Source organism: Salvelinus fontinalis, chromosome 24 (assembly GCF_029448725.1).
Source record: "Salvelinus fontinalis isolate EN_2023a chromosome 24, ASM2944872v1, whole genome shotgun sequence".
Classification (NCBI taxonomy): domain Eukaryota; kingdom Metazoa; phylum Chordata; class Actinopteri; order Salmoniformes; family Salmonidae; genus Salvelinus; species Salvelinus fontinalis.
In genome coordinates, this window is record NC_074688.1 from 27,319,222 (window position 1) to 27,347,112 (window position 27,891).

Consider the following 27,891-nt stretch of genomic DNA (forward strand, 5'->3'; position numbering starts at 1 on the left):
TACATTCTTAGTCATCGAAAATAAGGTTATCAGTCTTTGGCCAGTTTGCACCCTGTCCCATGAGTCCCAACTCTTCCAGCTCAGCCACCACCAGTAAGTTTGACTGCAGACATCATGCTAAGCACCACAGCAGTCAGTATCCCTGGTGTGTCCTTGCTATAAGACAGTGCTATTCACAAAATACATGATAACTGCACTCACACACAAAAACTGACAGACAACCAAACAAGGGCAAATACTTATAAAATGTTGATCTTTATTTAAACCCAAACTAAGTGTCCACAATGAATGCACAACATAGCAAGTGGGTAAGAGACTGCTTGCATAAACAACAGTACATATCAATTCCATTGTCACATTTCAGTTTCTATGGGAGAAAAAAAATTAGCATTATGAATATGATTAACTACCCATTTAAAGAAATCCCACAGAAAAATGAATCTTACAGCTATATCAACTACTACAGACTGAAGACAAACACAAATACCATTACAGTCGCAGCGTGTCAAAAGGAAAGCCATTTTGTGTCAAAAGGAAAGCCATAAATGAAACGCAGTAGAATTCACATGCCTTATTGGAGAGATCAGAGGGGAGAGGGCAACCAAATGGAACAAACATTATTTTGCAGAAAACATACACATTGTGTCCTAAAAAGGTGGTACTAGGCTTACATACAAATTCCCCAATATCTTCAGGTCATCCCTATCAGTTGGTACACTCAGTCCATCACAGCTATGGAGATCACACACTTGTGAGATCGCCATTGCTGTACCTCATTTCCTTCTTTCATGGAGCAGTAGTTATTCATAACTTCATGGCTGGCTGGGTCAAATGATATGTCTGACTGTACTAGACAGGGCCACATAAGGAAGTCCATACCATAGAATATCTACAATGGAGGGGTAATCCTCTCATCTCTGAGCAGAGTGCCAGTCTCAACCGTACATGTCCTCTCTGTCTGCGTTGTAGATCTCTCCCTCCTGCAGGGAGGCGAAGTTGAGGAAGTGAGAGGGCCGATGGACCTCGTGGTAGAACTCCTTGGGGTTGGACAGCTGCAGGTCATACTTCATGTTGGGGTCGTGGCGAACACCTGAAAGAGGAAGAGTGGGATGTATTATTGAGATGTACTACATTGCCAGAAGTATGTGGACACCTCTTTAAATTAGTGGATTCGGCTATTTCAGCAACACTCGTTGCTGACAGGTGTATAACATTGAGTAAAGACAAACATTGGCCTTACTGAAGAACTCAGTGACTTTCAAAGTGGCACCGCCATAGGATGCCACCTTTCCAACAAGCCAGTTCATCACATTTCTGCCCTGCTAGAGCTGCACCAGTCAACTGTAAGTGCTGTTATTGTGAAGTGGAAACGTCTATGAGCAACAACGGCTCAGCTACAAAGTGGTAGGCCACACAAGCTCACCAAACAGGACCGCTGAAGCGTGTAAAAATCGTATGTCCTCGTTTGCAACACTCACTACCGAGTTCCAAACTGCCTCTGGAAGCAACGTCAGCACAGTAACTGTTAGTGGAGAGCTTCATGAAATGGGTTTCCATGGCCGAGCAGCCGCACACAAGCTTAAGTCCACCATGTGCAATGCCAAGTGTTGCCTGGAGTAGAGTAAAGCTCGCCAACATTGGACTCTGGAGCAATGGAACGCGTTCTCTGGAGTGATGAATCACGCTTCACCATCTGGCAGTCTGACAGGGACAAATCAGTGTTTGACCGATCACAGGAGAACGCGATCTGCCCCAATGCATTGTGCCAACTGTAAAGTTCGGTGGAGGATGAATAATGGTCTGGTGCTCTTATCATGGTTGGGGCTAGGCCCCTTAGTTCCAGTGAAGGGAAATCTTAATGCTACAGCATACAATGACATTCTAGACAATTCTAGAAGGTCCATAAAGAAATGGTTTGTCGAGATCGGTGTGGAAGAACTTGACTCGCCTGCACAGAGCCCTGACCTCAATCCCATCCAACAACTTTGGGATAAATTGGAACGCAGACTGCGAGCCAGGCCTAATCACCCAACAGCCTGACCTCACTAATGCTCATGGCAGAATGGAAGCAAGTCCCCCCAGCAATGTTCCAACAGCTAGTGGAAAGCCTTCCCAGAAGAGTGAAGGCTGTTATAGCAACAAGGGGGGGGGGGACCAACTCCGTATTAATGCCTATGATTTTGGAATAAGATGTTCGACGAGCAGGTGTCCACATACCGATAGCATGTTGATAATCAAACACTGCAAGCATGTGGTTGGAAAATGCTTATTTCCCTGATATGTTACACAGATGTCAGCAGCATACCACCCTGCATACCACTGCTGGCTTGCTTCTGAAGCTAAGCAGGGTTGGTCCTGGTCAGTCCCTGGATGGGAGACCAGATGCTGCTGGAAGTGGTGTTGGAGGGCCAGTAGGAGGCACTCTTTCCTCTGGTCTAAAAAAAAATATCCCAATGCCCCAGGGCAGTGATTGGGGACACTGCCCTGTGTAGGGTGCCGTCTTTCGGATGGGACGTTAAACGGGTGTCCTGACTCTCTGAGTTCATTAAAGATCCCATGGCACTTATCGTAAGAGATGGGGTGTTAACCCCGGTGTCCTGGCTAAATTCCCAATCTGGCCCTCAAACCATCATGGTCACCTAATAATCCCCAGTTTACAATTGGCTCATTCATCCCCCTCCTCTCCCCTGTAACTATTTCCCAGGTCGTTGCTGCAAATGAAAACGTGTTCTCAGTCAACTTACCTGGTAAAATAACGGTAAAATAAATAAATAAATGTTGAATTTCATTGTTTCAAATACACTAAGATTTGAAGACACTGATAGCCATTATACAAGACTTTCCATTTAGCATGCTTTTTCAATCTAGGAATAGGTTTAATCTGTGTCTACGAAATCCCGGGTTCTATGCACTACTCACCCATGAAGTTGTAGTTCCAGGAGACCTGTCCAGGCACCATGAAGAAGCCCAGGAAGCGATCAGACAGAAGCATCTGAACCCTCTCATAGTGGGAGGGCAGGTAGCCCTTGGGGTTGTTGCCCTTGTCTGTGTTCTGTCTGCCCCACTCGTACCCACTGGGAGTCAGCTTGTAGGCCGTCAGAGTGCAGGAGCCGGGAGTGAAACTGGAAATGAATAAAGATGTTATACGGTAGTTAGCGTTGATGTACATGATGCAACTTGAATGTTAAGAAGAAGAGTGATGCATGTATAGGTGGAGTTAATCAATGTTTACAAATGTAGCTGGGGTGGTTGGGACGATGAATAACCTTGACGAGACCTGAAGGCCTTAGTTCAGGCTAACCCAGTCTAGTGACGAGTAGACAGTCTGGGTTTAAACCAAGTCGGTCAATCCAACCAACATTCAATAAAGCCCTCTATAACCGGGCTGGCCTGGTCTGTCATGAAGTAAAACCGTTTTCAAATTAGCTACTATATGTAGACTCACTGCTGATAAGAGTTAATAAAAAGCAAGTACAACAGTATCTGTCCTACCTGCAGGTGATGATGATGGTCTTCTCTCCATCCCAGGCGGGGTTGTCAGCCATGATCTTGGCGTGGCTGGTGACGTCCTGGGGGGAGAGTTGGGGAGACTCGTTGGGCTGGGTGTGGATCCAACCCAGGGGCTCCATCTCCTGTAGGCGGAGATGGGGTAGAGAGGACGTGAGACACAGGGGAAGCAGGAGTGCGTGTGTGTTCTGCCCTGATCAGGAACTGAACACTTCCAATTTCAAAGGCTATGGCACACTTGGTATGAGCCTCAAAAACATAAAGACAAGGAAAATGAGCCATGGTTCATGGTTAATCACTTCCACATAATGAGACGTGATCCAGTAAACAGCATGCCATCAAATCATGTTATATGCTTGTATCTGAGCATGTGTGTGAGTGTGTGTATGGTATCCCCTAATTCTGTACCTTGAGGTACTCGTGTCCTGGCAGCTGATTGGGTAGGTGGACGGTCTGATGCGTTCCCCACTGGGGTACCATGACGATACACCTGATCTCCTTCACCTGGGGGTTGTCAGGGGGACTGGTGCCGTACAGGTAACCTGCAATCTGGAGACCGAGGGGATGCACACGCCAGCAACACACATTCAGACTGACCGATATATAAAAACTATACAATAGATATGATTGAGGGTACCAAATAATCCTGATCTAGCTATATAAGCAGTTAAGCACTTCATTCATATATAAAGAGGATTACAATAATATCTAAAGAGATGTACAAAGAGATGAAGGTAGAGTGATTTGACTGTTTTAGCATCATAGTAGGCATTTTACCACAACAAGGGTCACAAGCAAAGAGATAACTAGGAGAGGTTTACGGTGATGCAAACAGGATAAACAGTAGGCTGCGGTACTGACCTGGGCTCGCAAGTCTGAGATGCAGATGAACTTCTTGAGGACGTTCTTGGGCAGGATGTAGGTGTAGCCCGTCTCCTTGATGTCATCAGACGACACGTAGATGTGGTTGGTCCTCAGGTGCAGGTTGGCAGCAGAGATGGCCCTGCAGGAGGAAGTTATCAAAGAGCCATTATTGGCGCTTCATTCACTTCCGAAGCTATGGCCTTGATTTCACAACTCCTGCTTGGAGGAATAACTATAATATAACAATCAAAAAGCTCCAAGAAAGTTTATTACATTCCTTTGTCAGCACCAAGGGTGATTGGAAGGATATACTGTGCATTCGTAAAGTATTCAGACCCCTTGACATTGTTACATTACAGCCTTATTCTAAAATAGATTTTTTTCTTTCTCAATCTACACACAATTCCCCATAATTACAAAGTGAACATAGGTTTAGAATTTTTGGCAAATAAAATAAAAAACAGAAATGCATTATTTACATAAGTATTCAGACCCTTTGCTGAGACATTGTTTCCACTGATCATCCTTGAGATGTTTCTACAACTTGATTAGAGTCCACCTGCAGTAAATTCAATTGATTGGACATGATTTGTCTATATAAAATGTCTATATAATGTCTATATAAAAGGTCACACAGTTGACAGTGCATGTCAGAGCAAAACCAAGCCATGAGGTTGAAGGAATTGCCGGTAGAGCTCCGAGACAGGATTGTGTCGAGGAAAAGACCTGGGGAAGGGTACCAAAAAAGGTGTCTCCCCCCTACATACCTGACTCTCCATTCTGTCTTGGAGGAGAAGGTCTGTGTCTCGTAGTTTGAGGTTGTTGAGGTGATGATCTCGTCTCCGTGTTTGTTGACTGTGCGTGTCTGAGTGGCAGTGAGCTGGGACTGCTCCTTGGTCTGCTTCTCAATCTCAGCAATCTGCTGGCGCTGCTGGGACGGAGCAGAGATCTCCATGCCCAGGATGATGTCACGGATCTCAGACTGGGTCAGAGACGCCACGTTCACACTGGAGAGTTCAGAGTCGAGGTCAGATATGGTTGAGGGAGATTTGGGATTGAAATGCATGCTCGCTTGTAGAGGGTACCCTAGATGTTACTAGATTCCATAAACATTTTTGCAATAGCTTATTGAGATGGTTAGAATTTTTTATTTTAGCTGTTGTGAACTCTCATAATAGCAAATGGAAGTTAATATACATATGACAGCGTTGTGAAGCTTCATGACAGCTTTACAAAGGCCACCACAGACATTATAGCCACTCACTTGTTCTTCTTTCCATAGTCGGCCAGGATGAGGTCTTTGAGCTGCACCTCCACCTTGATCCACTCTTCATCGGTCAGCGTGGGCCAGATGTGGTGAGGCTCTGTGATGGTGGTCTTATCCGGCTTCAGGATCACCTTGGCACGGTCGTTGTTCACATGGAGCGCCCTTAGGATCAGAATGAGACGGGAGAACGCCTAGAGACAGGAAACAGAGCCACACAGACACTGGTTAAACAGAAACGGCTTGCCCAATAAAAGTTTTGCACTCCAGAAGAGCTTCTAGAATGAGAAACAGGACTAGACATTGTTGATATTTATGGCATCATTCTTCAGTTAGCAGGCTTCTATGTATACTTAACACTTTATATATATATATTTTTTTATAAACATTGACCCCCATCGGCTAGATTTGGCATAAATCGCTGTTGAATCCTTTTTAGTCTCATTCTAGATTTATCGGTCACAGGAAGTGAACAGCCACTCACGATGCGGGAGGAGAGTGCCTTGAACCAGTCAGTCTAATATCTCCACCATCTTGCTTAAGTCTCATTCTTGTACAAAAAGAGTAGGAAGTAGACTAACGGTGTAGGAGGAAATGGTCTTGAGCCAGTCGTCGTACAGGTTGAACAGGACCATCTGAGGCTCGGTGGCCTTCAGGATTAGGTCTCCAAACTTCTCCACCTTCAGACAGGCCTGGAAGGGCAGCTGCAGCTCAGAGCCCTTGATCACAATGTTGGGGAAATCCAGCAAGTGGACCTGGGAGGAGAAAGGGATAAAAATAAAATGTTAGGTTGTAAAGAGATTGTAATTGCTAATCTCAGTTTTTCAATAATCTCAACCATATCAAAATGTATCACAGTGTATCACGCGTGATAGTCAAAATATTTATCATCTCAGTCAAGTACTGATGTGTAAATTGGGCACATTAAATGCTATGTCTATATCAATGAGGTGCAGTGTGAAGTGTAATCAATCGATGTGATTGAGGTATGGGGTATCACCTCGAGGGGGTCCAGCATGCCCTTCCTGGTGACAATGATCTGTTTGGGCTGCTCCTCCACAGGAAGGGAACGAATCAGAGCAGCCACCTCCTCAGCTGTCTTCCACTTCGCCAGCTATAAAAGGAAGAGTGAAGAGGAGGAAAGAAAAAGGTGAGGACATTGAGCATAACTAGTCTTCCATGCATTTTTGTTTTTCTCCTTTCCAGAGTCTGATTGCCCTGTGCATTGCTAAAGAGAGTAAAAGGTATTTTTCATTTGAAGACGTACCTGTCCCAGACGTTTCTGTCCGGCCCACACAGAGGTGTGGATGATCTTGAGGAAGAGCTGGCCTGTCCTGGGGTTGAAGATGAAGATGGCTCCGTTGATGGGCTTGGTGGTCAAGTTACCCTCAAACGTCTGCAAGGACAGAGCAGGAGTATTTACATGACTGAAGATAGACAGTGTTTAACATCCTCTGAGACTAGTTGCCTAACAGTATATATTTTCATAAATGTTTCATTGTCTGAAAATGTTACATTAAAAACTATTCTAGAGGTACACTGCTGTGCCAGAGAATCCAACCAATAAAATTAGAAGCCCTAGAACGTTTACATGAATTGCAGAACGTCTGTTCTCTAATAATTCTAAATTCTAATTCCGCCCCAGACTCCTCACCCACCTTGTGGATGGTGACCCGGTAGACGTTAGTGTCGTCCACAAACCAGATGATCTGATTGGAGAAGAGCTCTCCGTAGTTCTGGGAGGACAGGTAGGGCTCAGTGGGCTCTGAGGAGTAGAGTTGCAGTCCCTTACGGATGCGCTCCCTCAGGACGTACAGAGCAGGGTTGGCCTTCATGATCTTAGCCATGGCCTGCTGGATCAGGGGCTTGCCTCCCGGGAACCAGTTACCATACCCACTGGAGAGAAGGGAGAGAGGTAGGGAGGGAGAAAGAAAGAGGGTGGCTGGTGAGTTCCTATGTCACGTAATAGACATAAACAAACAAGTGTTCGGTAACAACCTTGAGTTCACCTGTGTGAGAGTGCAACTGTTGACAACGATACAAGACTACTAGCTACGCTAACAACATTTCCCATCACTTATCATGTGGACATTAGTGGTAATGCTAGAACTCATGTCTACAGGCTAGCAAATGTATCCATTACTTATCATGCAGACATTAGCAGAAATGCTAGCGTAGCTATGCTAACCTGTGGAGGTTGTAGGCCAGGTCGATGGCGATGAGCACCCCGGTGGGGGAGGGGTAGATGCTCATGTTGTCTGTGGTGTAGTCCAGGAACTTGGCTCTGGCGTAGCGCTCAATGTCGTGAGAGTCGTAGTCTCCCCAGCGAAGCTGTATGTCAATCCAGTACTTCTGGGTGGTGGTGCTGTCCATCACGTCCCTGAAGAGGGAGAGAGGTCAAGGATTAATTAGTACTAAGACAGAAATAAGGTCTATATAAATGGCAAGAATAACTTGGCTTCTTGTCAAACTTGGATCTATTATGTCATGGAAGTTTGGAAGCCGTTTCCATTTTGAGATGGCACATTAAAATGGATACCCGCAAAACATCGCTCATATCCAACCAACCAAGAAACAGCTTCAGTGTTAACCTGGAATAAGGTTTAAAAAACTGTAGCGCCGTACTTTGAGTCAGCGAGCAGCGAGGGGCGTGAGACGTTCCACTTGTAGGAGGCGAAGAGTAGTATGTCGGCGCAGGAAGAGTTCATCTTGTAGGACTTCCTGGGGTGAATGGTCTCTTTCTGCACTGTCTCGATCTCCAAGGCATCCAGCTCCTGGTCAAACACCTACATACACACAGAGGAAACGGATTTTTTGGAAAAGTTTCATATGATAAAAATGTACTTTTCAAACACTTTTTTTGTGAAGTTGGTAGAGAATGTCCTTAATAAAATGCAGTGACATTTATTTGGGTTTTGCAAGTTATTGCTGTCTGGAGAGGCATTGATGGGAAAGGTACACAAACGTATCATTGGAGTCTACAGCCATGTCTCAAGATCATCCGGCTTCCTGTGATCCCTGATTGAACCAAATACATCAAGCTGGAGATAAAAGGTTTCTTAGTGATGTACCTGACAGAGATCCATGACGACGCTCTCGTGGATCTTCTGCCACAAGTGAGCCCTGAAGATCTGGATGAGGGAGATTTTCAAGGTGGGGATCTTTCCGTGCATGAAGATCCCGGTCAGATCCAGCTGGACCTGGAAACCCACGTACACCTAGAGAGGACAGAACAGAGCATGATTGTAAGTTAAGAGTGACAATATAATTAACAAAACAAATCTGGGAAATGCATCCGTGTGGGTGTGCGTGTGTGTAGTCAGGTACTCACGTTGGCCCTGTTGATGGTGGGGGACCACCAGAGGGTGAAGCGACGGTTGGGGATCTGGTTCAAACCAGATCTCTGGGCGTTGGTCAGCTTCTTCCACTTCATGGACTCCTCAAAGCCACTGGCCTTCTCCCTGTGGTGAAGTGGAGATGAGGCTGGAGGTTAGCTAGGTAAAACCCCTCACATCTACATTATGTTATACTGCAATACATGTCTGAGCATGCATAACATACATACGTTAGAAAATGCGCACACACAAACATGCAACAATAACAGCCTACGTCACGTAGTGAATGAGTGTGTGGTACTGACCAGAAGAGACCCTCCCAGGTGGGGAAGTAGGTTCCTTTGAAGAGCGTGTGTTCCAGGATGCCCTCCACCCCTCCCAGAGCCTGGATCATGTCTGTCCTGTAGTTGTTAAGGTTCCACAACTTCCCGTCGTGACGCTGGTGGGTCCACCAGAACGGGTTCTGCTTCAGAACCTACAGGACAATCAGACAGAACAGAGTTTATGTTCTCCTTCACAACCTAGGACACAATGAGAAAGAGCATCACATTAATGTCTGGACATACGCTGAAGGCTTTTACCAGAATTTAATTGGTTAACTTTCATTAGAGTATTACCTGGTTCCTGTCTTACCTGGTACTGTTTGAAGTCAGTGCGGACCCTCCAGCCCTTGTCGTAGGCCAGCGTGTGTCTGTCCTTCTGGAACAGGGTGTTGATACGGGGGATACCTCTGTCCCAAGAGTCCTCTAAGTCCTCCAGGGTCAGACGCCTGACAGGAACACAAGACATCTATCAACTCTCATAGTACTAAACCTCTGAACCATATGACCATCGGGTTACAGACTATGGAGCGAAGGTTTACACTTCAAAAAGTCTTCTCCTTAGCAAAACCTCTAAAATGTTGAGTTATACATTCTGGCATGCATCAACATCTCCAAGTGGAACCATCCGTGCAATGTGTGATTAAAAACGCCAAGTGGAGCTTAAAATCCAGCCTACATGGGGACCAGGAGTTGAGATAGAGCAACTGTCTTGCCTGTGTAGGTGTTCAGTACCTGTTCTGTGCGATAGCCTCCTGTCTCTTCAGGGCGTACTCTGCCCAGACTCTCTGGGAGTCGATGAACTCACTCTCCCAGGGCTGGATGTAGCGGTACAGGTTAGGAATCAGCTGGTCCTCCTCGTGGCTCATACCGGACCGGAAATGAGTGATGCCAACGTCAGTCTGCTTCGACCACCTGAGGGAGAGCGGCAGGACAAGATGGGTTAGTGGCAGGAAGGAAAACTTCCCTCTAACTCGTAATTTAAAACATGTATTAATATGTAATAACTACATTTCAAAGAGGCAGTAATGCAACCAGGTCTATCTTCATTAGTCAACTAGGAATGTCATATCATTATCCAGCTCACATTTCTATCAATACCATGTTCTCTAAGTTTGCAGTAAGTAGACTTTGTTAACCTCATACAGGAACATCTATGGCCCTAGCTTCCACATATTCTGCATTTTGCGCTTACCTCAGATCGGACTGTGGGATGAGGACGTGTCCCATGGACAGCATGCCCAGCCCTCCCAGCTCCTTGGGGGTGTAGAAGACCACAGGGGGGAAGCGACTGGGCATCTTGGAGTTGAGACCGATCTTGATACGGGTCTGGATCTTGTTCTCACATTTCACCAGCAGGTCCAGCAGCTCCTGGGTGTTGACCACCGCCTCACGGAAGTACGTCATCAGCCCTATCAGAGCCGTGTTCCACTTGTTCACAATCTGAGGAGAGATTGGGGGCGGTAATGTATTTCAACATTAGTACGGTTCTCATAACTACAGTTAAAAACCCAACTAAAGATGAATTTCATTTTGATAATAGATTTCTTTAGTTGGTATACTTTATATAAAATTACAGAATCTCAGTGAAGAAAGAAACAGTGATGTTTTGTAAAGGAGTTGTTTACCTTGGTGAAGGTGGTGGATCCTGAGGCCATGAGGATCTGTCTGACTCTGTTGTGGAACCGCTGCATGGACTCATCATCCACACGCAGGAAACACTGGGCAGTACGCTCTTTGGTCACCTACACACACACACAGCAAGAACAGCCTTGTCTTAGTACAAGGGACAACAGCGTAGCAGTTCCAGTCAGCCACAGTGATGAAGGTCTGACTATCTGGTGGCAGCTGCTATGATCATTTAGCACACCACTGTATCACCATGGAGATGCAGGACGGGGTCAACTGGTTTTAACCAGGTAACATCCCTCTTCCTCCAGCCCTTCTCTCTCCATCCTTCATCCCTCTGTTTCACCTCTCACCTCGTTCTGCAGGTTCCAGACTCCGTCCTTGTGGGTGAACTCCTCGTAGCTGGTGCGACACTTGGGCAGGATGCGGCACTCGAAGCCACACATGTTGAAGAGCAGGTTAGGGTTATCTTTGCTGTAGACGGACACAAAGCTGTTCTCCCATTGGACCGTGGTTACAGACCGAGGCAGGCGGTTCTTAATGTCCCAGAACACAGCACGACCCCTGGGCGGTTACAGAGAGGGAGGGACAACTATTATTTCACAAGATATGAGTATCGCTGTGCCTCCCATTCAAGTTGCTGGTGTTAGGTTCTAAATATCAGTAAGAACTCGGACACTATGAAAGCTTATACCAAGTTTATTCATCCCAAAGGATGGAACAGCTGAACAGACCAAGACGTGGTTCTACCAATGGTGGTATATGTACACCCCAATTTGGGGTGGAGTCTCCTCCTTCTTGCTAAACATTGCATCTTTATTGCTAGGCAGGAAATTAAGTGATACGGGTAATAGTGTTCCTTCTCCCTTAATGTGACCCCCTTCATCACTAAACCCCGGCTCTCTCCCCTTGTCACATGTGATCGTTTCCCCTACACTCAGTACATTCCAAGCTTAATTGCACTACCCATTCCTCCTTCAGATACCCATTAACTTCTGGTATAGACCCTAGACTATAGCACCCCTCATGTCTCTAGCATAACTAATGATAAATAATATTCAAAGTTTGGAAACAAAGATAAGTCCAAAATGCAGTGATTCTGCAGAGCTCAACTGACAATGCAGACTTCTGAAGCTGAATTAACCAGAATCCCAACATTGGTGAAGCAGGGAAAATAAAATGTGCAGGTCTCACATCAGTACATCTCACATGAGTACTGCATTATTTTCTCAGCTACGACTCACAGGTTGACGTCGTGCTTCATCAGTCTCATCCTGGCGTCTCTGGGCCAGCACTTCTTGTTGTTGTAGCCCACAATGTTCTCATTGTTGGGGTCAGGGTGCTCTGTTAGGTACCTCTGGATCAGGTCCCTTGCCTCATCAGCTGAGAACCTGGAAAAAGGAGAAAAGAGCAGGACACGTCAATCACTGAGCTTCTACAGATTCCTACATGCATAAGTCTAAGCCGTTAGTCTGCATCAAGTAAAATTTGTGTGTGTCTCTTCTGCTCCTACTCAGGTATTTGATGTAGCATCAGTTAAGGAGTACTAACTTCTATCTAAGGTGTTGTGTTACTGTTTTGTACCTGAAGAAGATATGTATACGGTCAATGTATCTGCAGTAGAGGCGGATGGGGTGAGCACTCTCTGTGGCTGTATCCTGGAAGGACAGGAAGTCGTTGGGCATTTGAGGGGGTCCAGCCATCTCACTGGCCCGGTGGAGGCCCAGCACCAACAGGTCCATGACCAGGCCGTAGTACTGCACGATGAACGAGGCAAACTGCAGACCACGGATGATCCCGTACGAGTTGGTGTGGTTCATGTCCTGGGATGGGAGGGAGGATATATATAAGCAACTAAACAGTTAGTAGGGAAAAGTAAAAGGTATAATATCAAACAATGCCATCATTTAACTGACAAAAAAGACAAGCATAATATCTTTGTCATTGCTTTTGAATGAGGAAAATTTGAATCTGTTTACTTCCTGAATTGACTCAAATTAAATTGATTTGATCCAAACCCTGCACAACAAACCCCTCTTCGAGATAGCAAGGTGGTCTCACCTTGTAGTTGATGACCACGTTGTTCTTGGCAGTCATGTAGTCAGCGATGTTGTGGTCCACGATGAGACGCAGCAGTCTGTTGAGCAGTGTCAGATCTATTTTCTCATACATCTTTTCATAGCGAGACTCTAGCATCACGTTACACTCTCCCTCCATCGTCTCCCACACATCCTGCAGGTTGTTGATGCCTGGTTACAAAACATAGGGAAAATTGTCTGATTTGTATCCTACCATGAATGGATATAGAATTATTGAAAGCGTCAAACAGAAACGATTGCAGAGGGTGTAGATACTTTTTGCTATTATATAATATGCATTGGCAGCATTGGCTCTGTGAATACAGACAGTACATAAATAATACAACTACTATAAACACACTCAAAATCTACCCAACCTAGTCCTCACCTTGGCACCACTTGTAGACGAGGAGTGGAGGAGGCTCTGTGTCAGCTGGTTTGATCCAGGGGGGGAAGAGACGTCGTTTGTCAGCCTCATACCACAGGTACTGGTCCAGGTAGGCATCTGTGATCTTCTCCAGGGGCTCCACGTCATACACAGGCACCAGGTGACTGTACAGGTCCATGAACTCTATGCCCACCTAGAGAGGGGGGAGGAGAGCGATTGGAGTGGAATGGGTGAGTGGCTAAGTTCATAGAAGCGAGATAGATTTGGGTCTTAAGACAGTTAACTTGGTCAACTGAAAGTTCAAATCATCTCCATATAGTTAGACGAAATGGGATGAAATTTAGAGGGTGACTTATGTAAAAAGCCCAGTGTGTATTTAGAGTTGGTCCTGGGACTAACCTCTTTGAAGGCTCTCTGTGTGAGCAGGTGCCGTTTGATTCTGGACAGGGCCTCGTGAGGGTTGTCATAGGCCTGCTCTATCAGCCCCAACTCCTCTCTCTGGGACTGGTTCAGCCTGGACTTCACACTGGAAAGAGAAAACAACCACACGGTCAAGTCCCTGCAAGATCAAATACATAAGATACCTCAGCAGAAAGGATCTGAAGCCATCTTATTACAGTACATGTTCCCTAACAGGAGGCTACAGGGAGTTGGTGTGTGTTACCTGTAGGCCTCTTTGAGCCTCTCCAGGGCCAGGATGAGCAGTTTGGTGTCATGTTTGTAGGACAGTGGGGGGAAGGGGATGGGGGAGAAGCGTCTGCTCTCCAGCCAGTGGACCGTGGTGGTGTAGATGGCCACAGCCTCCTCTGCTGTGATGTATGGACCATCCTGGGAGACACAGCTGACACATTATACACTGCATATGGCAATATGAAGTCATAGGAACCAAGTTACCAGTTTTGGTACAAATAAATAAACCGTACCATTAAATTATAGAAAAATACAAACAAACATTCCATATATATACACACACACACACACACACACACACACACTAAAAAACAAGTGTCAGAGTATTATACTACCGACTCAGCCTGTTCTTGAGAGACTGGTGGCCCTGTTAACTCTGCTGGTTTGCTGTTGCATGGCTGAATTGTCTACACTCCTCACAGCAGAGAAGGTAGTTGCACCATAGAGAGAAAACTATGTGTTCTACCTCTATGGTTGCAACAGCTATGCACTTACCTAGTGCCTTCCATGCCATAAATGAGGATCATAGTGTGTGCTGTATTACCTTCAGGTAATTGTGCTGCCTCTCCTGCTCAGCCTTCAGGTACAGACGGGTCAGTCTGCCCAGGTTCTTTTTGCACACAGTCTTGTCCACGGTTGCGCCGCGCCTGATTCGCTCGCGGTTGTAGTGGGCCGTGTTGGTCCACCAATCAGCTTTGGCCTTCACGTAGCGTAGGATCATGTTCTCGATGGGTGTGGGCAGGCCTGGGACCTGGAGGGAGGACATGGATTAGATGTGTCAAAAGCTGTCCCAGTACTGGATAGGTGTAAATGAACTACCTTCCAGTAAATGGCAAATGTTGTACCTTTCAGGAAAACAAGCTGTGTTTATTGCTTACAAAATCGCAATTGCTGAAGACAACCGAGTTTGATGAAAGATCATATTTCTATAACATGTCACCAATAAATATTCTTAAAGCAAACATTCCCTGAACTGCCTCTACCTTTTTGGCAGTAAGAATCAAGCACACAAGACCCTGGAATGAAGCCCCAACATTCCTTTCCACCTATATGTTGCCTCCTCATCCCTTTTCATCTCTATAATCTCATACCTTCCAGGGGATGTTGGCCTTCCAGCAGCGCCAGGACTCAGAGAGGTGCTGCAGGATGGTTCTGGCCTTGTTCTGTTTGATGCCCTCAGGCATCATGTCCAGGATATCGTGCATCACGGCCGCACGCAGCTCCAGGTCAAAGTGGGACTCCACACGCTGCTTCGTCACAGTCTTCGCCACGCCCTTGGAGTGACGACCTGTTGAAGGGGACATTCACGATTGGTTGATTGACTGGTGTTCCCAATCAGTCCATCAGTACGAGAGCTTCTCACAATCCACAGTGAATTAATTTGTGTTTTCTTGTCGTCACAGTTCATATGGTCCTGCTTTTTCCCTTTCCTCACCCTTATCGAAATATTTACATTTGTTCAGGGGCTCAAAAGCAACTGGGCAAGCAAGTAGTTCATTGATAGGCCATTGTGCCTCGTGATAATTAGTATCACAAACAGTTCTAACATCACTTATGATTAAGCGAAGTTAAAAGGCCTTACCTTCAAACTGCCTGGCCAGCAGGTTGCCCAGCCATCTCTCCAGCAGGGGGGTGATGCCCCTCATAAAGAACAGCCACACTCTCCATCCTGGTGCCCAGAACCCACAACCTGGACCCTTACCCACTGGACCCTGAGAACACAGCAAAACAACAACAAACTCAGCCTTTATTTGTGTCCCAATATAAACACCAATACATTACAGAGCAGATGTGTTACTTAATGGTGTTTCAGACATGTTGGCAATAATAGACAATTGTTCCTTTACAAAATCGACAACATAGGTAATGTTTGTGTGACCATTGACATGGATATAAGTGTGTGGGTGTATACTCAGTACTCACAGTATTGAAGCGGTAGTAGATGAGGTGCTTGAGGTCCTTGCACATCCGGATCTGTCTCATCAGCTTGTACTTGTAGCGGTACATGCCAGTCAGCTGGCCCACGTGTGCAAAGATGTACTGCAGCCCGTCTGACAACTACAGACCAAGGAGGAAGTAGGGAGAAACAATACATATTAGGAAAGACTTTAAATTGAAATAGGTTTGAATCAATTTCTAACAGGTACTTCCAATTGTGAGCCAAAATAAAATCATGCTATTTAACACCACATAAAGGAAGATTTTATTGGAGCTTTGATGTTATTCAAGTGCTGTGTTGCTGACCTGGAAAGCATCCACGTTGCCCAGTCTGTACTGCACGTGGCTGTCCACCACCAGCTTGCTGAGACGCAGCACCTCTCTGCACAGATGGAAGGCATTCCCGAACCTGGACTTCTTACGTTCCTGAAGAAAAGACAGACACCCCAGGCGCATTCAGCAGGGCACAAGGTTATGGACTGCATTTAGATAGAAATATGATAAGTAGAACAAACATGCCTCTGACACGTGGAATAATGTCAACTATATTCATTACATTTCTATCTGCAAATTTCCACAAAGTTTGCCAACACCACCACTAAACTGTTAACTCGTTGCAGGTTAGATAAAACATGCTTGCAATGCAGCATGTCACAAGCACCCGTTAATATTGTGTTACTCAAATTAGGATTTAGTTACGCAATTTAGACAACTAAGGGCTGCGGTACGGCCGGGGGTTGGACAGGACTTCTCTCCGTCTTGCCCCTCTTACATCAGTTGACATCTAGTTTGACTGGTTACCTTTGTGGTGAGGGTCTTGACAGGCTTGAGGTTGAAGTTGTAATCCAGGTGCAGGTAGTTGAGGTTCTTGCGGTGGATGAGCAGGTTGAGCATGTTGTAGCCCTGTCTGCACACCTGCAGGCCCACCTCCACCCAGTCCAGCTTAGTCGACTGGAAGAACTTGGTGGCTTTAAATGAACGAAACAAGTACCTGGTAGGGGAGGACAGAGGCTGGTCAGATTGTTGTACTTGTGGTATATTTCTTCCACAAAATTGTGCTGCAAATAGTCAATGCCAGTTATTTTTCCGTATCAAACATCTACGAACAAACATTGACAAAATGGAGGGTTCTTTTAGTAACTTGAGAATCATCACTGATGCTTACCTCTTCTTCTGGGCCTTGGGTGGTCTGTGTTTGAGAGCGTTGAGTACGTAGTACTTGAGCAGTTTCTGGTAAGACACACGCACCTTCACTGGCTGGCCGGCCGGGCAGTGCTCACGATACCTGACATGGGAGGCAGTCAGGCAGACACTCACTAATTAGATTTTCATTTAGTATTACCATGCCATCTTTATTAGGTTTACAATATCAGCAGAGACAAGAGAGTTCACAGATAGACCTGTAATGACTGAAGATGACTGCTATATGTAGGACATGCTACTGAGTATTTATTGTAAAAGAGAAGGTTTCCAATGACGTACCTGGTTTAAAAAAGGCAATAAATACATTTACACAGCAATATCAATTCCCATCCTACATCAACATTACCAAATAATGTTATTTGAGTGTTTCCTCACCAGTTCTTGATGAGTGGGATGTCGATGGCCCGCCTGGTCCTCCCAGAGCGCAAGTTGAAGGGGCGTGGAGCCCAGAGCAGAGCGATTCCATTGGCTGTGTTGTCTGTGTAGAGGGGCGTCTCCTTCAGGAAGGGCTCCACGTACTCTGGAAGCTCAAACTCTTCGTCATCCTCTGGCAGAGGCTCCTGACTCTGTAGGGGTGTGAGTATGGGTGAGAGAAGTTGGGGGGGGGGGGCAACAAAACAACAACATGAGCACACTACACTGCAATAAAGAAGTATCTGCTATTAGTTGACTCCTCCAATCTCAAAATAGGTGTTTGAATGCTGATGGACCAACTGCAGCACAGGTTCTGTTCAGCCAGTAACCCACCATTCAATTCACTTTTCCTCCAGTCGTTACGCACTTGCAAGCAAACCAATACAAGTGCGCCTTTGTGGGAGGGCTACTAGCTAGGTAGATACAATTTGAGAAAACATTTCTGTGCCCTAGGCTAGACTGAGTTAAAGGCGCTGCTTGGGCAGGGTTCATTACAAATCAAGAGGAATTTGTCTCTGAAGGGCAATTTGTTTGCAGTGCATAACGTACTGTACATTGAAAACAACACATACCTTGACTGAGTGTCTGTGGGAGATGGGGTTGATCAGGGGGTCAAAGTAAAACGCTGGCAAATCAGGATCCTCAGTCTTGATGAACACCACATTGGGAGTGTGGTACCTACAGAAACACTAGTTAGCATTGATGGCATATCACCCAAATGTGTGCATGTCAATAGTTGGTTTCCATTTCTGGAATCTAGGAGGATGTTCTGGGGCCTGTATGAGATAGACAGTAATGTCAGTAGAGGGCATCTTTCTCACCAGGTGAGGTGAACGTGGTGGGGAAGGTTGTTGTACAGGTATGGGAAGGCAATCTTGTACTCTGTCCTGATAGGCTGTCTGATGATGATCTTGTTGATGTCGTTGAACTCATTCCAGTCTTCATCTCTGAGATGGGAGAAGAGAGTTTAGGAACAGATACTTCCAGTGTAATGCCCAAAAGCCACCACAAGTTAGACAGCACTAAAAATATTTATTTGAGTGATTCAGCAATGTACAGTAATGTACTTAAGAGTCTCCACTAAGGGGTAACAGACTAAATACCACAGCTCTTACTGGAGGTTGATGTCCCTAACTAGGGGTTCAAACTTAGGTCCCCCGGGGATGGCCATGTTGAGGGCCTTGGAGGTGAAGAAGGCCTTCAGGTCAAACAGGTAGAAATAGTTGTAGTCCACCAGGTCTGTCAGCAGCTGGTTGGCCAGACGGTACAGCGTGGACATCATGGGCAGGGTGAACTGCCAACGCCTGTACGTGGTCCCGTTCACATACCTGGAGTTGAAGGGAAGGAGAGAAAGGCAGGTTCATACAAGGACAAAAAGAAAATAGATAACCAATCTAGTCGTGTTTTAGCTTGAAGAACATTTGACTGATTTCAACTTACTCAGAACTTGTGCTAAACCAACCAAGACTTGTGTTTAAATATTGTGGCTTACATTAAGAAGTTTCAGGTCTTTGGTACACTGTGATAATATTCTGATGACCACCAGGCAATAGTTTAAACTGTGTAATTTGAAAATAAAATGAAACTCAGTGTGGAGGTGTCCTTTACACATCAGGACTGTCCAGAGAGAAACCAAAACAGGTTTTGCTGTCACTCACTTGTTGGCGTCCTTGAGGGGCTGGTGTTCGTAGAGCCACTCCGCCACGGAGGAGTCCTCTTCTGCATCCAGCTCCATCTGGATGGCCTCCAGTGGCTCCACGTCCAGGATGTTATCAGCGTAGTCCAGCGGAGGTTCCTCATCGTCAAAAGGAGGGAAACGCATACGCTTGAAGTGACGACGGTCCCTCTTCTCACGACGCATCATGATCCACATGGCGCTACGGAGAGAATTTAACAAGCAAGTGAACAAGGATCATCGAGGTGGTTTGAGGCATCTATGGCTAACTCTACTTTCTAACAATTCAAAAGAGGACTTTTATGGAAACTAGACATGCTTCAAACCATAAACAGTCCTCAATTGTTCATTCACTCTAAAAATTACACTAAAACAGAAATAAAAACATGCATGAACAGAACATTAGTACGTCTCACCCCCACTGGGCGATGTAAACAGGCTCAATGACCCAGGGGATCTCGTTGACGAAGGAGATGGCTCCAGTGATGTGGTATAGGACAGGCACGTCTCTGATCTGCTCCCAAGGCATGGGCATGTTCTCCAGTAGCTTCAGCACCGCGTGGGGCATGTACTTCAGGGCTCTGTGGAGAAGACCGCACAAAAAGGAGAGATGGGAAGATTAGTGGAGACAGAGCGGAAGTGGTGTGAGTGTTGGGAGATGGGTGAAAAGATGACGACGGGGGCATGGTTAGCAAACCACAAAACATTTTTTTATCAAAACCTTCGTAAACAATAGGTATAGGCTAACAGTGAAATGCTTACTTTCCTCTCCTTATGTGTGGCGTCAGTATGCATGTGTGCGCATATATTGTGTGTGTGTTAGAATGTCAGTGTAAGTATGAGTGTATGCAGGGTCCAGTTGGTTCTAGACACAGCTGCACTGGCACCGCTTGCTGTGTGGTAGCAGAGAGAACAGTCTATGCCTTGGGTGGCTGGAGACTGACCATTTTTGGGGGCATCCTCCGACACCGCCTGGTGTAGAAGTCCTGGATGGCAGTGACCTTGGCCCCAGTGATGTACATGGCTGTACTCAACACCCTCTGTAGCGCCTTGCAGTTGCCGTACTGAGCAGTGATGCAGCTAGTCAAGATGCTCTCAATGGGGTAGCTGAGGATCTAAGAACCCATGCCAAATCTTTTCAGCCTCCTAAAGGGAAAGAGCCGCTGTCATGCCCTCTTCACAACTGTGTGGGTGTGTGTGGACCATGTTAATTCCTTAGTGATGTGAACACAGAGGAATTGAAGCTCTTGACCCGCTCCACTAAAGCACAACCGATGTGGGTGTGGGCATGCTTGCCCTTCCATTCCCTCTAGTCCACGATCAGCTCCTTTGTCTTGCTCAAGTTGAGCAGTCGTGTCGTCAGCAAACGTGATGGTGTTGGAGTTGTGCACGGCCACTCGGAGAACAGGAGAGGACTAAGCACACGTGTTGATGGTCAGCGTGGTGGAAGTGCTGTAGCCTACCCTCACTGCCTGGGGGCGGCCCATCAGGAAGTCAAGGATCCAGTTGCAGAGGGAGGTATTCATTCCCAGGGTCCTGTGCTGTAGTCGAAAACTCATTCTTACATAGGTATTCCTTTTGTCCAGGTGGGCGAGAGCAATGTGGAGTGCAATAGAGATTGCGTCATCTGTGGATCTGTTGGGGCGGTATCTGAATTGGAGTGGGTCCAGGGTTTCTGATGGTGTTGATGTGAGCCATGACCATAGCTTCAAAGCATTTCATCGCTGTAAATGTGAGTGCAGGTTACCTTGGCGCGTTCATGTGCACGGGGTGTATAGAGGTCTGCTTGAAACAAGTTGGTATTACAGACCAGATCAAGGATAGGTTGAAAATGTCAGTTAAGACACTTGCCAGCTGGTCAGCGCATGTTCTGAGTACGCATCCTGGTATTCCGTCTGGCCCCGCGGTCTTGCGAATGTTAACATGTTTAAAGGTCTTACATCGGCTACGAAGAGCGAGATCACAGTCATCCAGAACAGCTTGTGCTCTCATGCAATAATTGATAAAATATTCACTGCAGATTTCACTATTGTATTCTCCACATGAAATTAAACATCTAAACAAGGTTCAAAATGGTAAACAAACAATGTGAGATTTCATCAGCTGTAAGATTAATGTATTCCCTGTACGGGACCTCTGTCAAAACAATCACTTCAAAGGGCTCCTTTACTAGGCTACCCGTGCATGTTCATCCACCCGCAACATATTTCCAGCCTCCAAACAATGGTGAATGTTAAGAGACATATGTCACACAAAACTAGAGGTCGACCGATTAATTGGAATGGCCGATTTCAAGTTTTCATAACAATCGGAAATCGGTATTTTTGTGCGCCGATCTACCATTTTTTTTAAATTTTTTTTTACACATTTATTTCATCTTTATTTAACTAGGCAAGTCAGTTAAGAACACATTCTTATTTTCAATGGCGGCCTAGAAACGAGGCAGAACGACAGATTTTTAACCTTGTCAGCTCGGGGAATACAATCTTGCATTGGTTACATTGCACTCCACGAGGAGCCTGCCTTTTAGCGAATGCAGTAAGCTAAGGTACGTTGCTAGCTAGCATTAAACTTATCTTATAAAAAACAATCAATGACTGTCATTGCTCCAATTTGTACTTAACCATAAACATCAATGCCTTTCTTAAAATCAATACACAAGTATATATTTTTAAACCTGCATATTTAGCTAAAAGAAATCCAAGTTAGCAGGCAATATTAACCAGGTGAAATTGTGTCATTTCTCTTGCGTTAATTGAACGCAGAGTCAGGGTGTATGCAACAGTTTGGGCCGCCTGGCTCTTTGCGAACTAATTTGCCAGAACTTTACGTAATTATGACAACATTGAAGGTTGTGCAATGTAACAGGAATATTTAGACTCATGGATGCCACCCGTTAGATAAACAAAACGTTTATTCCGTTCTGTATTTTTCGAGGTGATAGTTTCCGGATTAGTCAAAGGTATATGGTTTAGAGAGAAATTGTTAACGCGTTATAATTCCTGTAATAACTTGCGGCTGAATTTGAAAGGGGTTCCTTACCGTTCATGTCTTCCATAGAGAATGTCTTGATCTACTTCAAATAAGGTCTGTGTTTCATGCAGGCTTAAACCGCCTCAACGTTTTGATACCCGTGTAAATCTCACTAGGATAAGGTAACGTTTGTCAACATATTTTCATAAATCCACTCTACATTTTTTTAAATCTTTGCGTATATTTAGCCAATATGGATCAGAGTTACCTTGTTCTATGGATATCTACACAGTTATAAAATTGGCACGGTGATGTAAGCCTACATGAAACACAGACCTTATTTTAAGTGACCTAAAAATATCCTATAGAATAAATGAAGGAACCGCTTTTCAGATTTTGCTAGATGTCATGGGAATTATGACTCGCACTTTGGTTGTCAATTCTTACCATGCCCATTATTAAAATAGGATTTCCTGCATATAGAAATTAAAGTTTTTGTTTTCAACATTCATCACAGGTAACTTAAACTCTATTTTTATTCAAACAGTTGAGAGTATTTGTCTCCTAAGCAGACTCTTCATTATCATTGTCACTTCAGAGCTCTGCGCGTGTGTGTATTTATGTATTATATTAAGTTAAAATAAAAGTGTTCATTGTTCATTCAGTATTGTTGCAATTGTCATTATTACAAAAATGTGTGTGTGTATGATATATATATATTTTTTAATAAATCGGCCGATTAATCGGTATCGGCTTTTTTGTCCTCAAATAATCGGTATCGGCATTGAAAAATCATAATCGGTCGACCTCTACACAAAACACCCAAAAATGTAACATTTGGCGATTTTTTATTTTTATTTTATTTCACCTTTATTTAACCAGGTAGGCTAGTTGAGAACAAGTTCTCATTTGCAACTGCGACCTGGCCAAGATAAAGCATAGCAGTGTGAACAGACAACAACACAGAGTTACACATGGAGTAAACAATAAACAAGTCAATAACATGGTAGAAAAAAAAGAGAATCTATATACAATGTGTGCAAAAGGCATGAGGTAGGCAATAAATCGAGTAATTACAATTTAGCAGATTAACACTGGAGTGATAAATCATCAGATGATCATGTGCAAGAAGAGATACTGGTGTGCAAAAGAGCAGAAAAGTAAATAAATAAAAGCAGTATGGGGGGTGAGGTAGGTAAATTGGGTGGGTAGTTTACAGATGGACTATGTACAGCTGCAGCGATCGGTTAGCTGCTCGGATAGCAGATTTTTAAAGTTGTTGAGGGAGATAAAAGTCTCCAACTTCAGAGATTTTTGCAATTCGTTCCAGTCGCAGGCAGCAGAGAACTGGAAGGAAAGGCGTCCAAATGAGGTTTTGGCTTTAGGGATGATCAGTGAGATACACCTGCTGGAGCGCGTGCTACGGGTGGGTGTAGCCATCGTGACCAGTGAACTGAGATAAGGCGGCACTTTACCTAGCATAGCCTTGTAGATGACCTGGAGCCAGTGGGTCTGACGACGAACATGTAGCGAGGGCCAGCCGACTAGGGCATACAGGTCGCAGTGGTGGGTCGTATAAGGTGCTTTAGTAACAAAACGGATGGCACTGTGATAAACTGCATCCAGTTTGCTGAGTAGAGTATTGGAAGCTATTTTGTAGATGACATCGCCGAAGTCGAGGATCGGTAGGATAGTCAGTTTTACTAGGGTAAGTTTGGCGGCGTGAGTGAAGGAGGCTTTGTTGCGGAATAGAAAGCCGACTCTAGATTTGATTTTGGATTGGAGATGTTTGATATGAGTCTGGAAGGAGAGTTTGCAGTCTAGCCAGACACCTAGGTACTTATAGATGTCCACATATTCTAGGTCGGAACCGTCCAGGGTGGTGATGCTAGTCGGGCGTGCGGGTGCAGGCAGCGAACGGTTGAAAAGCATGCATTTGGTTTTACTAGCGTTTAAGAGCAGTTGGAGGCCACGGAAGGAGTGTTGTATGGCATTGAAGCTCGTTTGGAGGTTAGATAGCAGTGTCCACGGAAGGGCCGGAAGTATACAGAATGGTGTCGTCTGCGTAGAGGTGGAGATTGTAATTAGGCCAGAATTTATGCAGCCACTCATTGCTACCTTGGCAAAATGTCAGTGTTCTCATCTAACCATAGGCTATACCACCCGTTTTCAGGTCCATTCAAATCAAATCAAAGTTTATTTGTCACGTGCGCCAAATACAACAGGTGTAGGTAGACCTTACAGTGAAATGCTTACTTACAGGCTCTAACCAATAGTTTTAAAAAGGTATTAGGTGAACAATAGGTAAGTAAAGGAATAAAACAGTAAAAAAACAGGCTATATACAGTAGCGAGGCCACATACAGACACCGGTTGGTCAGGCTGATTGAGGTAGTATGTACATGTAGATATGGTTTAAGTGACTATGCATATATGATGAACAGAAAGTAGCAGTAGCGTAAAAGAGGGGTTGGCGGGTGGTGGGACAGAATGCAGATAGCCCGGTTAGCCAATGCGCGGGAGCACTGGTTGGTCGGCCCAATTGAGGTAGTATGTTCATGAATGTATAGTTAAAGTCCATTCGCTAAATTCTCCATGCCTCTGACATGCAGTAATGATAAGTAGTGGTGTAATAGCCTAGTTTTCTTGCCATTTTGTTTTCGTTATTGTGATAGGATCATGTTTTATACGTACTGCGTATCACATTATTTATTTTGCCCGGGACACCGTACCGCTTTACTTTCACCCCTGGGTATCATTAACAAAATTTTCCCAATTCTTCTCCAAATCACTAGAGTTCCATAGAGACAATGGGAAGTTGCTTCTTACCCCAGGTATACCCTCTTGTCGTGACGGAACTTCCTGTTGGTCATGTCACCGTGGTCCCTGATGATCTTACGGACGTGCTCAGGTGGCATGTCCTCCTTCTGGGCGTCAACAAACCCAAACTTCCTCTTCTCAGAGTAGCGCTTCGCCTGCAACTGCTGCCATTTTCTGGCTGTCGTATTGGGAAGAAAACAATAATGGTTATATTATATGTTCATTCAAAGGAATTTTCCATTTTATGAATTGAATAACAACCCCATGGAAATCATAGCCAAAGGGGCAGTGAAATGTTATGCTGTTTAGTAGATGACAGCTCCATGAAGCCAATCCAGTAGCTGTGCATTTGATAAAACAAATGGATCAAAAGTTCTCCATTGAGCTGAACCCACCTTTCTCTTGCAGTTTTTCCTCAGACATGTAGTCTGGAACCTGGGCTGGGGGATGGATACCTGGGGGCATTCCACCAGGTACCCCTCTATAAGGGAAGGCAGCTGCCATGGCGACTCACAACTTGAAAGATGTATACAAAAATACAAAAATTGGGCAAACTAGAATAATGTATTATTAGTTAACTAGTATTTCCAACAAAGTACATAGTCCATGCATGTCAATAACAAGTAACGCATCAGCTTATTGTGCTCCAACCAAATTCATCACGAAATGTTTCAATTTACCAACATGTGAACAATGGCTGCTGCTTTCTGATAAATATAAACGACAAACAACTCAGTGGGAGTAATTATTTTGCCAATTCTTCCTAATGTTAGTTAGTTAACGTTAGTAGGTGACATCTTTAGCAGTGCAAAGTCTGGAAAGCTAGCTAACGTTAGTTCGCTGGCTAGCTAAATTATCCTAGCCACTGAATGTGCGAATGCTTTGTAACACTTAGTTGTAGCACGCGTACAATTTCAAGTGCGTCGTTAGCACACACATTGGGGAGATAAAAAAAAGTGTGCAAACTTTTTCACCAATAGATTAACAAAATACTAACCTATGGTCTGATTTAAACAACTAATTGGTTAGTAATTGTTATTGGTTGGGCGACAACTTTTATGTGAAGGCCCAAAATGAAAGTACTAGCTAACGTTAGTCTGCTAATGCTAACCAGCTCAATTACACAACCAGAGGGTCTACCAAACCATACCTCCTGCTCCACGTCCAGGATAACTGCTTTGTATTGAAAATAGCCTTGGTTTGCACACGATTATAACATCTCTCTGTAAAAATTCAATGAACTTTTCCCCGCTTTTCACGATTGTATTGATTAGCCTTCCTCCTGTCCAAAGCATGCAGTGTGAACGACACCGCACGTTGCGCGTACTTCGCTTGAATTCACGAACCCGTACGCTGTTTGATGGATTTCGACCAACACAAACAAAGGGACTACGCAAGAAGATGCGCAAACGTAAAAGACATGCGCACTAATTCAAAGTCCCCGGATGAAGAAACGGAAGTCTCGTCAGTTGGACAGGATAGCTGTGTTCGGATACTCATACTAACCGTACTATTTGTGACTTGGGTTTAGTAAATCGTATGCTTGTTGGTCATAGTAACATAACATGGATATAGTTAGCATGCCAAAATTTCCCGGATGTCGTACTAAATTCGCCAAAATATGAAGTATACACGCAGAGAACACTATTTCCGTACTTTGGGGCCCATAATGCAATTGTTCAGAAATGGGCGTGGCTTCACATCATTTTCAGATTTTAAGAGAATGGCGGAAAATATGCAGCCGATTAACAACGAGAGCGCATACAAATTCATTGCTTTAACTAATTATGACAAATGTTTAGAAAATGTTGAGCAATTTAATAAAGTAATGACTTTTCAATTAAGTTACCGAACACCTAATGTTGGCTGACAATTTGTTTGCTACGCTGTCCTTACGAACCACATAGCAGTATGTATCGGTATGTTTTGAAGTTACCTAACGTTAGCTGGCTACTTATACATCAAACTTGCCAGTATATTAACTATAGGCTATCTAACTAACTACCCAACGTTTATTGACTTGATTATTCCCGTCATTTTTAGCTTAGCTACGTGGTATAGTCCTTGTGCGTTCTCAATAAACTTCCGGGTGCTTTCGTAAATTCTGTCTGGCTATATATACTCCGATTTCAGAGCACTCTCGTCTGAGTGTACCAAAGCTCAGAATAATATATTTAGGGCGAATAAAGTGGCAGATGGGTCATAGTAACTGTTAAACTTGACAATGCTATTTTCATCATCTGTAATGTATACGGACATAACTCACATGCTCCAAATAAGACCCTTTTTACCCAATTTACCAGAAAAGTACAGAATTTAAGCAACAAATACTCAGAGGCTTTTCTAATTATTTCAGGGGATTTTAATGAAACACCTGATGCATCTGCTGATCGTTTTCCTCCTTGAACGAGTCAAAACCCTCAAAATAGTAACATTATAATTACATTATGCATGGATCTCCGTGTTGAGGATGCCTGGCGTTATTTCAATCCGGATGCTAAGGGTTATACCTGGACCAACAAAACTGTCACGTAAATCTAGAATAGATTTATTCCTAATTTCCCCTTTTTTGTTAGAATTTGTTTTAGATGTAGATAATCAGTTGGCTCCCTTTTCTGATCATCACTTGATTTCCCTGAATGTACAAGCTACTAAAAAATCAAAAGGTACTCGAGGATATTGGAAATTAAACAACACACTTCTTAAAAAGATACTACTCTCATTGAAAACATCAAATCATTAGCTAAAGATATTTTTGCAAGAAACGACTTGGGTCATGGAAGTAGATGGGAAT

General features: G+C 44.5%; 1 protein-coding gene and 1 non-coding gene across 2 annotated transcripts; both read right to left on the bottom strand.

Moving 5' to 3' along the window:
- Positions 1 to 236: 236 nt before the first annotated feature.
- On the bottom strand, positions 237 to 27,167 carry LOC129822554 (pre-mRNA-processing-splicing factor 8). The gene is made up of 43 exons (XM_055880858.1): positions 26,248 to 27,167; positions 25,493 to 25,613; positions 25,107 to 25,275; positions 19,722 to 19,886; positions 19,289 to 19,507; positions 18,746 to 18,958; positions 18,452 to 18,577; positions 18,203 to 18,308; positions 17,592 to 17,782; positions 17,179 to 17,298; positions 16,815 to 17,004; positions 16,320 to 16,439; positions 15,999 to 16,133; positions 15,658 to 15,787; positions 15,167 to 15,363; positions 14,620 to 14,826; positions 14,050 to 14,213; positions 13,785 to 13,911; positions 13,386 to 13,578; positions 12,981 to 13,168; positions 12,504 to 12,742; positions 12,164 to 12,310; positions 11,273 to 11,483; positions 10,919 to 11,035; positions 10,486 to 10,733; positions 10,026 to 10,205; positions 9,604 to 9,739; positions 9,276 to 9,445; positions 8,967 to 9,096; positions 8,707 to 8,853; positions 8,261 to 8,421; positions 7,824 to 8,015; positions 7,294 to 7,531; positions 6,903 to 7,031; positions 6,636 to 6,749; positions 6,217 to 6,390; positions 5,636 to 5,829; positions 5,139 to 5,378; positions 4,369 to 4,510; positions 3,916 to 4,056; positions 3,493 to 3,632; positions 2,920 to 3,122; positions 237 to 1,090 (listed from the first exon to the last, which is right to left on the bottom strand). The coding sequence occupies exons 2-43, from the start codon at positions 25,599 to 25,601 to the stop codon at positions 936 to 938; spliced, it is 7,017 nt and encodes a 2,338-aa protein (XP_055736833.1). The 5' UTR covers positions 25,602 to 25,613; positions 26,248 to 27,167; the 3' UTR covers positions 237 to 935.
- LOC129822691 (small nucleolar RNA U109) lies at positions 14,389 to 14,522 on the bottom strand. The gene has a single exon (XR_008754514.1). It is a non-coding gene; the product is annotated as a small nucleolar RNA U109 (small nucleolar RNA).
- Positions 27,168 to 27,891: the final 724 nt, after the last annotated feature.

Bases quoted from the DNA above. Each gene is read 5' to 3' on its own strand.
- LOC129822554 (XM_055880858.1), bottom strand. From the start codon at position 25,601: ATGGCAGCTGCCTTCCCTTATAGAGGGGTACCTGGTGGAATGCCCCCA. The intron at 15,364-15,657 runs GTAAGGCCTTTT...CCCCTTCAACAG, and splicing joins GCTGGCCAGGCAGTTTGAAG to GTCGTCACTCCAAGGGCGTG. The intron at 9,446-9,603 runs GTAAGACAGGAA...ATTGTCCTGTAG, and splicing joins CTGACTTCAAACAGTACCAG to GTTCTGAAGCAGAACCCGTT.